Source organism: Prinia subflava, chromosome 5 (genome assembly GCF_021018805.1).
Source record: "Prinia subflava isolate CZ2003 ecotype Zambia chromosome 5, Cam_Psub_1.2, whole genome shotgun sequence".
Classification (NCBI taxonomy): Eukaryota; Metazoa; Chordata; class Aves; order Passeriformes; family Cisticolidae; genus Prinia; species Prinia subflava.
In genome coordinates this window covers 10,590,155-10,603,905 of record NC_086251.1, presented here as the reverse complement: position 1 = coordinate 10,603,905, position 13,751 = coordinate 10,590,155, and the positions used below count along the sequence as shown (strand labels likewise).

Below are 13,751 nucleotides of genomic sequence, written 5' to 3'. Positions count from 1 at the left end.
ACAAAATGTGCTTATAACAATATTTGTCAAAATTGATTTACACATTTTTCGTAAGAGAAGAAAGCATTTTTGCTAGAAATACATTTCACATATTGCTCTTAATAATATTAAAATTTATTTGAAGTAATTAGCAAAAACCATATTTACAGCTGAATTAAATTGATAAAAACAGACCAGGAACATTTACAACCAAGTAACAGACTAAAAACCAGCAAGACAGAAAAAAAACACCTAAATCACCCTTTTAGAAATATTTTTCTGTCTCTTGAACCTCCCTATGTCATCAACAGATGCTAACAACCTAAGAACATCTAAGGCATCGTAATGCTAAGCATGAAAATGTTCTAATATTAGCATCTGCTGAACTTGCTTCCAAATGAAAAACTGTTTTAACACAAGAAAGCTACTCCAGTGAAAGTAATATAGGGGGCCAAAATTTTTCTAGGATTTCCATCACAAAACTCTCAAAACTATTTACAAGAGGAAATCACAATTCACCCTATTCTCATTTGCTATCCATCAATCCTGCTTGAAATATGGATGAACTTAGAACTAAATCCTATTTTTTTTCTTGGAAACACGAAGTAAAAGACTTTTTGTTGTCCTTGATTTAACATCCACTGGGATATTTCCTTGAGAAAGGCTTCTAACGAAGTTTCTTGACATATTCTGTTCTTGCTTCCTGCTCTTCATTTTAATTCCTAGTGAAGAAGGAAACGTTATTAGAAAGAGGGAGACATTCATTCAAATAAAGCAGAATTTAGCCTCCTTTTCAGAATATGTCTAAGAATTTTTACACAGTTCTTTCCTTTACTGAAAGCCTAATTTTAGTATGCAAAAATGTAATCACTCTTAGCAAAGTAATCCAGTGTTTTAATCGTCTAGAAAGTCCCATGATTAGACCCTCAACTGACATGAGATACTATTAAAAAGGCACAATGGTCTATAAAAAGATGTAGAAATATGTAAAAATGTTTTCAATCCTTCTTATTATAGAATAGCATTGAAAAATGAACACTATGTTATTACAGAAAGTTTTGTTTTTTTAATCTGAAAACAATTCTTCCTCTTAGGTATTTGGTTAAGGTCTATTCTGCTCTTGTAATGCACACTCTTGAAAATAAAGTCCATTTCATATTCAGTTAAACATTGAAGAATCAAACATCTATTCTCATTTCAAAACATGCTTCTGCATTACATAGTTTCTTAATTCCAGAGTAGTGACTGAATAGTGGTAACTTCAAAACCCGGGCTGTTGGCTGTTGTAGCAGACTCTGATACTGATATAACCGTGTATGCAATTTGCCAAATAAGTTACTTGGTTGGACAGAGTTTAGACTCAGATATTTAGTTTCCAGAAAGCTTCTTGTAATCCAACCTTAACATTTCTCATGAATACAGAATAAGACATTTTCATATGTACTTGTTCCCTCACAGCAATTTTTACTTACAAACACGTACATGCCGTAAAACTGGTGTATGGCCCATAATACTGGAAAAGCTACACAATGAAAAGTTTTTTCACATTGCTTTTCTATCTCATAAGAAAAGCAGACTAAAACTTTAAAACTAATATTGGATCTCATCTAAATAGCCCAAGAAGATCGTTAAGTGTATCTTTTAAGATAGAGAGGAAAAGGAGGCAATTGGGTAGAGTTGAAGGAAAAATGTACAGATTTAGCATATTAAAATCTGCTGCAAGTGCCATGCACTAGAAAAGGCAGAGGTTTTTATAAAATTGTGAAGTCATTTGTAAACATTGGCTGAAAAAAAAATCATTTGTAACTGATTTTATTACAGAAAAGTCTTATGCACCTCAGGGAGAAGCCATAAAATTGAGGCAAACTTTCACACAATAGAACTTGCTAATATTATTATCAGCAGTATGTTAGAAGAAAAATAATTTTTCCTCAGTTATTGTTTTTGCCCAAAATAGCCCCAAATTTTAGGACCAATAAATATTTGAAAAAAACTGTTATCTATTAAAACAAATCAGCATGATCTTGTAAAATAAAGCAAAGAATTAAAAATGGGTATGGAAATTATTAGAGAATTTTATTTCTTGATAAACCACACTTGGGCAAAGACAAAATTGGTAATGAAGTGCACCAAATTTCTCAACAAGTACATAAACTCTTTTAGGTGGAAAACCTTGGCTCTTGGGGAAAAGGTTTTCCCAAGAATCTTGTAATAATATTGAATTGAATTCTGATTAGATACTACCTACATAACTGACATGCTGATTTTTTTTTTTAAAAGGGATATACTATTCAAACCAATGGCTTAGTACACTATCACAGCAATACATGCTATTAAATTGACAAAACAAATTGAGAAGCAATCTTAGTTTTGCACTTGCTGTACAATCCCTGCCACCAAGGCAGGGTCACCCACCCACGCTCTGACACTCACCAGCCACCTGGGGTACTCGCAAGGCTGCGTGGCTTAACAAGACGTCCTGTCGAACGCGCTTGGCACAAACTGTGTCTTGCAGGTTGCCCAACATGGTGTTTGATGTCGAGCTGGAAAAGTTGCCAGAAAGGAGTTTGCTTTCAGTACAACCACTGCTAACAGTAGTTTATGCCTTGCAATGTAGAGATATTTTAAATATTATCCAGTGTTCATAGAATCATGAACAGAATGCAAAGAATAAACAAATTTATTATGCATATCTATGGATACTATTCCCCTTTTTCCTTTTTAAAAATTTACAAGAATGCTTCAACTGTGAAAATAAGAACTAGTGTTGATACTTGTATTAAAAGGCAAGACAATACGTCACAGGTTTTTTGAAACCACAGAAGCCAGTTTGACAGTCATCACATACAAATCATACTAAGAAATATTCTCAAGGTCAAAGCCTTGAAATGACCAAGCTGTGTTTATTGAACAAATCACATTTTTTTATTGCTACAATAAGTTTTCTACAGCCTGAAACACACTTGGAGGGGGTGGCTTCATAGCAGACAATACTTTTTAACTAAGCTGCAAGAAAACTGTTACAGCTTCAAATTCATTAAAACAAAACCTCTATATTTTATCCATAGTACTTTATGTGATGGACTTAAAGTCTACAGTGAAAATTATGAACCTATCTGATCTCACCCTTTTGCAATTGCCTCACAAACCTCCTCAGTTCCACTCTGCAAGACAGCCTCATAAACAAGCTAATTGCATTTATGTCCCAAGATCCTATGCTTGTCTTATTCCTGTAATAAATATTGTATTTTTTCCACTTTATAGTCCCCTAACTCACATTTTTTTAATAATAATTTTCTGCCTAAATGAAAATATATAGCAAGCAGCAAAGACTAAGACTTTCCTTGTGCCAGTCCTAAAAAATCTACTCATGCATGCTTCTTGCAAGAGAACTTATGCCAATAAGAATGTAACATTATTTGGTAAAATAGTCTCTCTTATGACTGACTTGCCTCTAATTCCTCATCCTCAAAAATACAACTGTTTCAAACTATACTTCTAATGTGGACAATACGACTGATATTTATTTTTTTTACTCTAACATTAGTAGGAGATGAATGACTGGAGTGAGCCACTTTAATCAGGGAAAGCATGGGAGAGAAGAGGGAAAAAGCAAAGAAGAGAATGGAACAAAGGCACTCTGAAAAGTAAGCATATTCTTTTTCTCCTTCCCAAATGTGTTTTCATTCCTTCTCTTCATCACCAACTGCTAGACAAAACCATAAATAATTTCATTTACAGACAAGTTCCTGGGACAGAATGATCTCTATAAAAGGAAAAGAAGTTGTGGGATTTTTTTGTAGTGTACTGGGAAATATGTTTGAGATACAAAAGAAAAAAGGTAAGGAGAAGGAGCTAGTCTTTTGGGAAGAAATAAGTGTATATACATATATGTTTTAAAATTATTACAAAAAAAGTACTTCAAAAGCCTGTCAGAGAACTTTTACCTTAAGACTAGATAAATCAGGCTCCAAAAGTTCCCATAGCTCTCCCTACAGAGAATGTAGAAAAAACCTAGCTTGGTTTCAGAGAACAGGTGATTTATTTTGCTAAATTCATAATTAGCTATTTGAAAATGTGAGCAGTGCCTCTTTTCTTATCCTAGTGAGAGTTTATTCCTCGTGCTAGCAAGAATAGCTTTAGAATGGTAATTGATAATAATCAGAACAGAAAAATTAAACCAGACTAGATGAATCTGATCTTCTAGGACAACTCTTTATTTCAAAGATGCTAATAAACAAAAAAGCACTTAAGTTTCTTTCGTGTCCTGTGATCTATCTATAGACTTGTACCAACAGTCTTGAGATATTTTTCGTAAGACCTGTGTGATGGTACTCCACTCACTGTCTAGCAACAGGTGAATTGTAACATGATTTTAAAAAAGGTTGTATCAATTTTTGCTTTTGAAAATAATAAAAAAAATCTGTTTCATAGCTAATCAGGCTTTAAATACATTAAAAAAAACCCCAAACCAACCAACCAAAGAAATACACACACAAAAAAAATTAAAATTCAAATTGTTGTCTATTCAGTTTCAGCTTTTCTGGTGCTTCTACTAACAAGGCTCTTTTAGGGTCATAAACCAGAAGCGATAATACAAAAGTTCTTTCTAGAGCAGATCGTAAAAATTAAGTCACAATATATGAGACTGAAAATGAATTATCAGAAAATCAAAATTGATCATGTAAGTATTGTCACATATATTTTTTCCCTGCTTTCTATCTTTCTATTTTGATAGTTTCTAATACACTCCAGCAAAGGCAGAGCGTTTTCAAAAACTTAGATTTTTAATTGATGACGAAATTTCCCTTTTCAAAATTATGTGCCCTCTTTCTATACTGAGTAGACGGCAGCTACACAAGACATGGTATTAGTTTGTAATTATTAAAACAGAAGTTCTTAAACCAAGACTAAAGAAAAAAAAATCTACTGAAGTTACCTGGAAAAACAACAACAAAAAAATCAACTGAATTCAAACATATTTGAATCAGAACATGTCATATGCAGGTCTAAATGACTTCTAAAAGATGTTTTCCGATTCCAGATAGAATAATGAAATTGAATTAAGAATGTAAAGAATGAAAATTGATTTTGTATAGAAGGGTTAGTTTAAGCTTACCTTAATATCTTTCTTTTTCTTTGAGCAGCTGAAGTCATTGCCATATACGAGGGCTTCTCAAATACTGGTGCTGAAGTTTTGTTTATTAAGGAAGAAAGATCAAGTCTGAAATAAAAGAATTACATTTCTGTAAAACATGATCTTGGTAAAAGTCAAGTAAATGTTCTTAACTGTAAACAAATATATGGTAAGTTGAAAACCAAAACTGGAAATTAATTTTATTAATGTTATTTGAGGTAGCTTTGCAGACTTCAGACATGCACAGCAGTTTTAAGCATTGCATTTCACAATGTGGAGAAGTTAAATATCCATTTTACAGACAGAAAACTTAAGGCTTAGAGAAAGTAACTTGCCTGAGTCACAAGTCCCAATAAATTTAAAAAATGCTGTATTTTCTTTTTGGTACATATTTTATAAAACAGGATAAGCTTTCAACTTAATTTGTTGTCACTAACATACTAATATTTTCAAATAATGGCAGAATTGAATTTGATGTTGATCAAAATTGAGGGTTTGATTTTCAAAATGTTGAGTTTACTTATAAAACAGATATAAATGGAAAAACCCAGCTGTAAAGAGAGACTGGATTAAATTATTTGGTAATATTTCTTGCCCATATAAAAGGAAAATACCTTTGCACGATACTATTGCTGCATGGTTGTGACTCCTTCACAGATGAGTAAGTAGACGTTTCAGTTGTTTCATCTGTACCTTCATAGAGAATTATTGTTGAGTTCATGACAGCTTCATTGCACTCTGGGATTACATCACAAGTAGTGTCCATAATACTGGCCTTTCTGATTGGCATATCTGTACTGCCTGCACTGACTTCCCCCAGGCCTGCAAGGTGCAAAGCCTTCTTGACTGCAGCCTGAGCACAGAAGCTTTGTACTGGCTTTCTGCACGAGTCCGGCGTATAGACTATGGGGTAGACTTCCTTGGCAAGAGAATCCTCCAGGTGCTGCAAGCTGCATTGGTTGGAGGCTAGCACTGGAGAGTCCATTAGCTTCCTTCTAGTTCTTTTCTGTGGTGGTTCTGTATGTTCTAATTGTTGTGTATTTTTATTCATTTCTTGTGATGGCATACCAAAAGAAGTGCCTGTGAAACGTAAGTAATGAGGGTTAGCACATCCATCTGCATATACTACTTAAATCTTGCTTTTTCCCTCCTCTTTCCTACTGAGACGTTAGCAGAAATAATTACAAATATTATTTATTTCATTTACATATCAACTTCATCATATAACTGAAATTATTTCTATTGCAGCATTGTCTAAGATGGTACTTGCTGTGACACTCAAAGCATTATAAACATGCATTGGTTGGCATAGTTAATCCCAGAGGTTATAGAAATAATCGTAACTAAGATTTGACACATAACAAGAGGGAATGGAAGAGTAAGAGTATTGAAAATTATTGCACTACCACGACAAAACTCATATTTTAAGGTGGTACAATCACAGTAATCTAGAGCTGACTCTTGATCACAGTAATTTTTTCCCCAGCAAGTACCATGCAGAATAATGAGAGACTGTTGAAAAAGGAATGACAGAACCATTTAGAAGGACCAAGTTCTCTGACACTGCAAATGAGAAAGCAGGGTTTTACAACATGGCAAACAAAGAAATTAGTAGGATTCTGTCACTCTACTATATCAACTGTGGGAAGCAAACAACTCTTGACTAACAACTTCCCCCAACCTCAAAAATAAAGCAAGCAATACAGTGTAATTGGCCATTCTCAGTCGTCCCAATTTAAACTATTTTTCTTGAAGTGTCATAATGCTTTTATTTCCAAGCAAGTAATAAAGGCAGTCTTCAAAGTAAGACAGAAAAGGCCTTTCTTTTACTCAAGTTTTCAGTGAAGGAGGATCACTTTGAGATACAGCTCACTGTTCAAATGGTGACTTACACAGTTAATAAAAAACTACGGAATTTCTTTTTTAAACGAATCAAGAGCAGGAGAGTGCTGTCAAAACCCCAAGTGCTTCTATATTTAACTTCTAGTATAAATTTAAGAAATGAAGCCTAGTATCCTTAAAATGCCTATGGATTGGATCCCCCTCAGCTGACAGCAACAGATTCATACTTCTCCTTTTTGCATTACCTGCTTCATGCCTATGAGCAACTAAACTGCTTCTTAAATTGATGCAAGTCAGGAATTAGCTAGGTATTCCTAGAACAGTTTTGATAAATATTTATTTCTTCTAAATTTCACTTTATTTTTGCCTCAGACTAAGAAAACTATTTTGAACTCCTCAGTCTGAATGCTTCTATAGTTCTCTCTCATGTGTTAACACTTACGGCATTTTAACTGTTCCAAAAAAATTATTTGAACAGGACAAAGACTGATTAGAAACATGTATATACTGTATTATTTCACCTCCACAAGCTTGATTTTTTACAGAAAGCAAGGCTTAAATAGTTGTAGCTTTTTCTCCGCTTACCATTTCTCAGGCCCCATTTAATTTTGACCTTGTCCAGTTGCAACCCAATTTGCAAAGATGCTTTAAAAAAGCCAACTCCCTAAGTACCCTTAGAAATCAGATATCTTGGGGAAAAGGTCCAAGAATATCCTCACTGAAGAAAAGCCAATGAGGGATCATCTCAGCACTCTTTTTGCCTACACACTTTGGTACTCGACCTGCCATATGATTGGATACCTATGATGATGCCCAACTAGAAGACACAAAATAGAGCTGTAAGGGACAAGCCGAGGATTTAAAGATCACAGTGAGACCTAGGAGGTCTCATTCCAGGAGGAGAGAACAGGTAGTATCAAAGTATGTACAACTAGCAAGTAAATTAGAAGGTTACACAGGCCACAAGTCTATTCTATGTTGCCACAACTTAATTCAATAGCAAAACCATTGAAAAAACAAAGCAAACATTTATTCCTCACTAAGGGGCTCAGTGTAACAATCAACAATGTTTAAACTGCTTATGGGAAAAGCAGTGTGGACAACTACATCAACGATTACAATTGTATTACATTGCTTCCAGCTATGAAGAAACACATGAAAAACCTGAGCCTGAGAGAACTACCTGACATGAAATAACTGAATTGTGAATTTTTCTACATGTGCACCTATGTACAGCTCACTTTATGTATGTAAAGGACCTTTTCTCTGTTAAAATGCAAAATATATCATCTTATACCACATCTTATCCACAGCCAGCTTTCACCAGGTGAAATGCAGCAGGTTGCTGAGATGCAGTGCCTTGATTGTAATCTAAACACTAAGCTAATTCAGAATATTCCCCATGAGTAGTGGAATGGAAATAGTAGTAAAATGGCCTGAGTGTTCCCCAAATAATCTTTACCTTCACCCAAAATTAAATAGGCCCATTGTGATAAAGACATATATTTCTCCAAGACTTGGTTGGATTTAGTAACCAACAAGAAAGTTATTTATGAACAATTTAAAACATCTACTCTCTGATGCTATCAACAATGCTATGCTTCATTATGTACTTGCTCTTTGATTTTGTTTTAATAAGTACAATATATATCTAAGTGTAATAGACAAATCTTTAAAAAAATTCTAGTCGTCACAACCAAAAATTGAATCCAAACCTTCTTTAAAAAGACTTTTAATATCTTATATTCTTAAATATAAGAATAAGGTTTATATAATCTAGTGTCTGAAATAACTATCCATTAAATGCCCCAGGACTCATTTAAATTTTTTTTTTTTACTCCTACTTATATGCATCTGGACGTCTGTTTCAGGAAAAATAACAGCTAGAATTCTATTAGTCCATTGTTACATTAGGATGGAGAGTTTTCAGTTTCAGAAAGTTTGCTTACTGTAAGACACTGAGGTTTTGCTAATGTACTAAAGTTACTAGAAGGAAGTCTGATGGAGAAATATTTTGGTGGGACTGCCAAGCTTTAGAAGCTTCTACAGGCCTAAATATTGGAAGCATTTTAAAGTTAACTGTAAATACTACCATTTAAATCATTAACTAAATACGTAAAGAACACAAAAGTACTGCCAACATAAATAATTTGATGAATTCCATTATAATGGAGAGCACTTTGTACTGTAATACAAGTAAACTAATAATGATAGTTGCAGGAATTCAATATAAGGCAAATACAAGCTGTTAGTAAAAACAAAAACCTATTTTAGAAATCTATTTATTTCTGGAATAAAACTCATTGTAAAGCTAAGTTAAAACACATGCTTTTTTTTCATTAAAGTGTTGGAAATATGTAAAATACTAAAGACGTGTCCCTTCCCATAGCTTTTTGTGAAAATATGACGTTGCTCCTAACACAGTAAACAGGTAAACAAACATTATCAACAATATTGTATTTAACTTGGCTTCACTAAATAACATAAACCAAATATGATGCAACAAAACCAGCTCCAAAATCCTAATTCCACTTTAGCCTGTTGTTCTACTCTATATAGCTCCAAACAGTTATGATCTCATGTAAATAAAAATACAACAAGAAAAACATTTGGACCCACAGAATAAAGAATTGTGTGTTTCTATTTCCATCTTATTAAGGAAGCAAGATACTGAAGCTAGTTGCTAACTTTTTTGCAAGTGCTTTTAATAGCTACTATTGAGAAGTTTATGTAAAAGGGACTCAGACAACAGAAATTGCTACAGAAACTCTCCTACTTCCATAAATTTCAAAATATATGGTACTGAAGATGATACAGTAGAGAACCAATTAGACCTATTTATATTTCCTTAAAGAACAAATCCAAGTAGTTCTTGAATCGATGTATAATGGTAATCATTAAGTATGGTCATTATTTTCCTACTGCAAGATAAACAATCATAAAAAAAATTAGCAAACATGTTCCATAATAAGGCAGGGAAATTATGCATATAGTCATATATAAATTTGCTTCATGTTTTATAACTGCTTCAATATTTTTGTATCTTCAATCTTCAATATTGTCATCATAATTCAGTAATAATTTTTACTTAATATACAAAAATGAATCACTTATATACTTTACAGAAAAGCTGCAGTTAACTTGATGAAGTACCTTAAAAAAAAATTTTGGAAGCTTTATTTCCTTATCTAGTACTTTCAGCTGCAATGCATGTCTTTAAAATATATTTTAGGGAAGAGATTACATATTTACGGATCCTTAATTTCAGGCTGATATTTATAAAAGATAACTGTAAAAACTCTTTAAGATACTATATGAGATTCACTCAGAAATTAAATATAAAAGCCATCATCCACTGACCAACCACTCCCCTCCAGTGATATAAGGTGTTTTTGGTCTTAATATCATTTGTCCCTAAAACTACTCAGAAAGACTGATTTACCTGACCAGAAACATAGCAGTATCAGATATTTACAGCCCTGTGCATTAATACAAGAAGAATGCACTATGTATGAAACATGAGTCACAGGAAAAGTGAGCAGAGCTCATGGCAAAACAGCTCTGATGAATTGAGTTAGTTCTAATTGACATCAGGGACAAAATAATGGCCAAGACTTGTCTTCTTCTGGAACTCATGCTAATACATGCATAAGGGGATTATTTCTGGAACCTGTGCTAAATTGAGTCTACCAGGTTGTTCTGCTAAAGTGAAATTAAGTATTAATGTATTCATTTCAATAAACATTTCTGGGCTACCACTGATTGATCAAATTACAATTCTAATCATACATTTCCATTCTTTTAACAACTGACTCATGGAATTCCAAATTGCAAACGAAGTCTAGTCAATGCATTTCAATTATTTAATATTCCTGTGACCCAAAGGTATCATCATTGTGATGGCAAGGGGTGATCACAAGAGGTTCACAAACAACAGCTGTGAACTGAAAAAGGCTCAAATCCAGGCTGCATTCTTGCAAGTCCCACTGATCAGGTATACTGTTTTACATGGCATGAGAACAAATACTGAGAAGTCGCATAAGGCAGTATGAAAGAGCAGCTTAATAAGACAAATCTTTCCCTCATCATGAAATAAGCTTTTCCTACCTTTAATCCATTTTTTACTATGTACAACTATACCCTAATGTTTCCTGCCATACAAAATAAAAATCTGATTTTCAGACCAGAATGTTTGTGACAACAGGCAAAGGATGCCTTTTTTTTTTTTTTCCTATAAATCAACTCCATTCTCTCAGTGGTAACATACAGTAAAGCTTCTGGAAATGGGATGCTTGAAACAGTGCCAAGAACTTCCCCATTCAAAGAAATACTTGCAAGTACCAGTCAGAGCTCTCCACCCATCAGTCTGAATTCTGAATGCTGTATGGCTCTGCATTAATGAACACTTAAGAATGGGTGCCCAAATATATTCTGAAATGAACTTGTTTCCACAGCTTGTGCTTTGAGACAAACAATTCAATTGTTCATGACATTGCACATTTATGGTTACATTAAGCATACACAAGCTTAATTGAAATTTTTAATGTGTGTGTCAGAAAAAAGGAGAAGATATTGGAAAGCCAGCATTTTCTGTAAAAAGCAACAAATTTAATTTATAATTAAGGTGAGAATTTTATAAAAGGGGTTTAAAGATTTCAAAGGCTAAAGGAAAAACAAGATAGAAGGAAGTCAACTCCTGCAGTGAAGTGCTATGTGTGCTTTGGCAAAGCAGATGAAATTTAATTAGCTTCCACTAGAAATCAAGAGCTGATTCATAAGAATTGACTATGCTGATAATTTGACCATAGAAACAGACACTGAATGAATGGCCAGAAAACATCTTTATCTGTTCCTCTCATACTATGACTTTATACTATTTAATATATAGGAGACACTTTCCTAGGAAGAAATCTTCATTAGAAATAAAGGCTTATGCATTACTGCTTATCAGCTGAAATTCTTCACTGTTTTGAAACTCCTAATAGGAAGAAAGAGCTTATAATGAGATAGTATCAAAATCTGTTCATATAATAAATAAGAACATTTAGAATAATATTCCAAGAACTTATTTCTGTAGAAGACTTTTAACAAAACCCAGAATAAATCCTGCTACTCTTTCACCTTTGCTATCCTTCTCCTGACATTGTTTAGATTCTTTTTCCACACCAATTACTAGTTTGACTTTCTTCTTCAGGAGCAGTTATCAATTGTAGTTAATTCCAAAGAAACACACAAGATGTTAAGGTCCCACTTTCACAGTTTTACCCATTCTGCAGAAGTTATGTAGCTGCTTTGAGCTTTTGGAGACAGTGCTTGTAATCAGAAAAGTTATTTAGGTGACTTAAAATACTTCAATTTTTATGTGAAAACACCCAATAACAATTAATTTGCATTTGAACATTGTCATGGTTCTCTCAAAGAACAGTAGGCAAAAGTTTGTGTCATTAAAAAAGTTTCTGCAATGATTACTGCCTCATGTTCTGCAACACACAGAACTCAGCACTGTCTTTAAATACAGATGGTTTTCTGCATGACTACTGATTTAAATATATAGCAACTAAAGAGAAATCTGTAGTAAATTAATGACTGAAACTCCCAAATATGGATAAGGGATGGATACTGCACACATCCCTAGATACTTCTGAGTTCAACAAAAGAGATACAATTATTAATTTTGTAAGCCCACACAGAAGAGAAATTAATGTTTTTCTCATAACGCTTTGAGTTTTAAACATGAGTGGTATCTCATCTTTGCAGAGGGATTTTACCTCAAAAATTGTCTTTCAAATGTGTTAACATAGGTTCAAAGTAATACCTGAGATTTGTTACTAGCAGACCTAGTACACTCTTCCTCAATCTAAATGCTCCAGAGACTTACATGTAAAGAAATCATTGCATTGCCATCAGTTGACTTTTTTACCTTCTCCCCTAAATTATTTAGAGAAGAAATTTCCAAAACAAGGCAACATACATTAATATTAAATGGGATATTAAAAAAAAAAGTTTATCAAAATAAAAGTAAGAACTAAATCACAAAAACTGAAACACTGCTCTTTCCTGATGACAAGATGCAGTCTATGCAAATATGTTAAATGTAAAATATGAGGTTTTATATAAGAAATAATGACCACTGTGGTTTTTTGGTTCTTTTGCTTTTTTCACCTTGGAGTAAAGCACTACTTCCTTCCCAATACCTTGAACAAATTATAGATCATAAAATATCAATGCATCAAAGGTGCAAGGGAGTTTGTTTAAAAGTCTCTTTTTAATTTTTTTCACCAAGTTCTTAGGTCAGCTGTAGCTAACATTTACCAAGCATACTTCCGAGATAACTTTAGGAAGCAAGAATTGGATTCTTGAGTAATATATTTCATTTTTAAAGTAAAAAGAAATTACTACATCCTTCCCATTTCTGGTTGGGATGCTGTCCTTGAACTACTTCATATTTTCCCATGCTAATGTATTTTTTCTGATTTATGATTTTTTCTTATTAGTATTTGCATACATTCTGCACAAGAAAAATGGATTTCCATAACACAATATCATTTAATAGTCCAATTATTTTAAATATGAAATCAAACAAACAATTGAAGATGACCTATTTAGTTGTTTTTGTGTGCTGAACAGAAAAAGAATTCAAGCACCAGTAAGTGGATTACTTTTTTCCTCCCCACCACTCCATTTGTATTAGTATTTTAGGTAACCTTTCCCTAACGGCTGCAAAATTTGGAGAACAGTTGTTTCTTCCATGTTTTATCCTGCATCTAATGAGGGGGAAAGAAGTGACAGTAAT

General features: G+C 33.4%; 1 protein-coding gene across 1 annotated transcript in view; it reads right to left on the bottom strand.

Moving 5' to 3' along the window:
• Nucleotides 1-107: 107 nt before the first annotated feature.
• The window catches only part of KIF18A (kinesin family member 18A), a 30,595-nt gene continuing 16,951 nt past the window's right edge, over nucleotides 108-13,751 (bottom strand). Inside the window, exons 14-17 of the mRNA XM_063397988.1 lie at nucleotides 5,731-6,196; nucleotides 5,099-5,203; nucleotides 2,413-2,522; nucleotides 108-701 (exon numbers count right to left, since the gene is read on the bottom strand). Of these exons, the coding sequence (XP_063254058.1) occupies nucleotides 553-701; nucleotides 2,413-2,522; nucleotides 5,099-5,203; nucleotides 5,731-6,196 (830 nt within the window). The 3' untranslated portion in view covers nucleotides 108-552. The remainder of the gene's footprint in view (nucleotides 702-2,412; nucleotides 2,523-5,098; nucleotides 5,204-5,730; nucleotides 6,197-13,751) is intronic.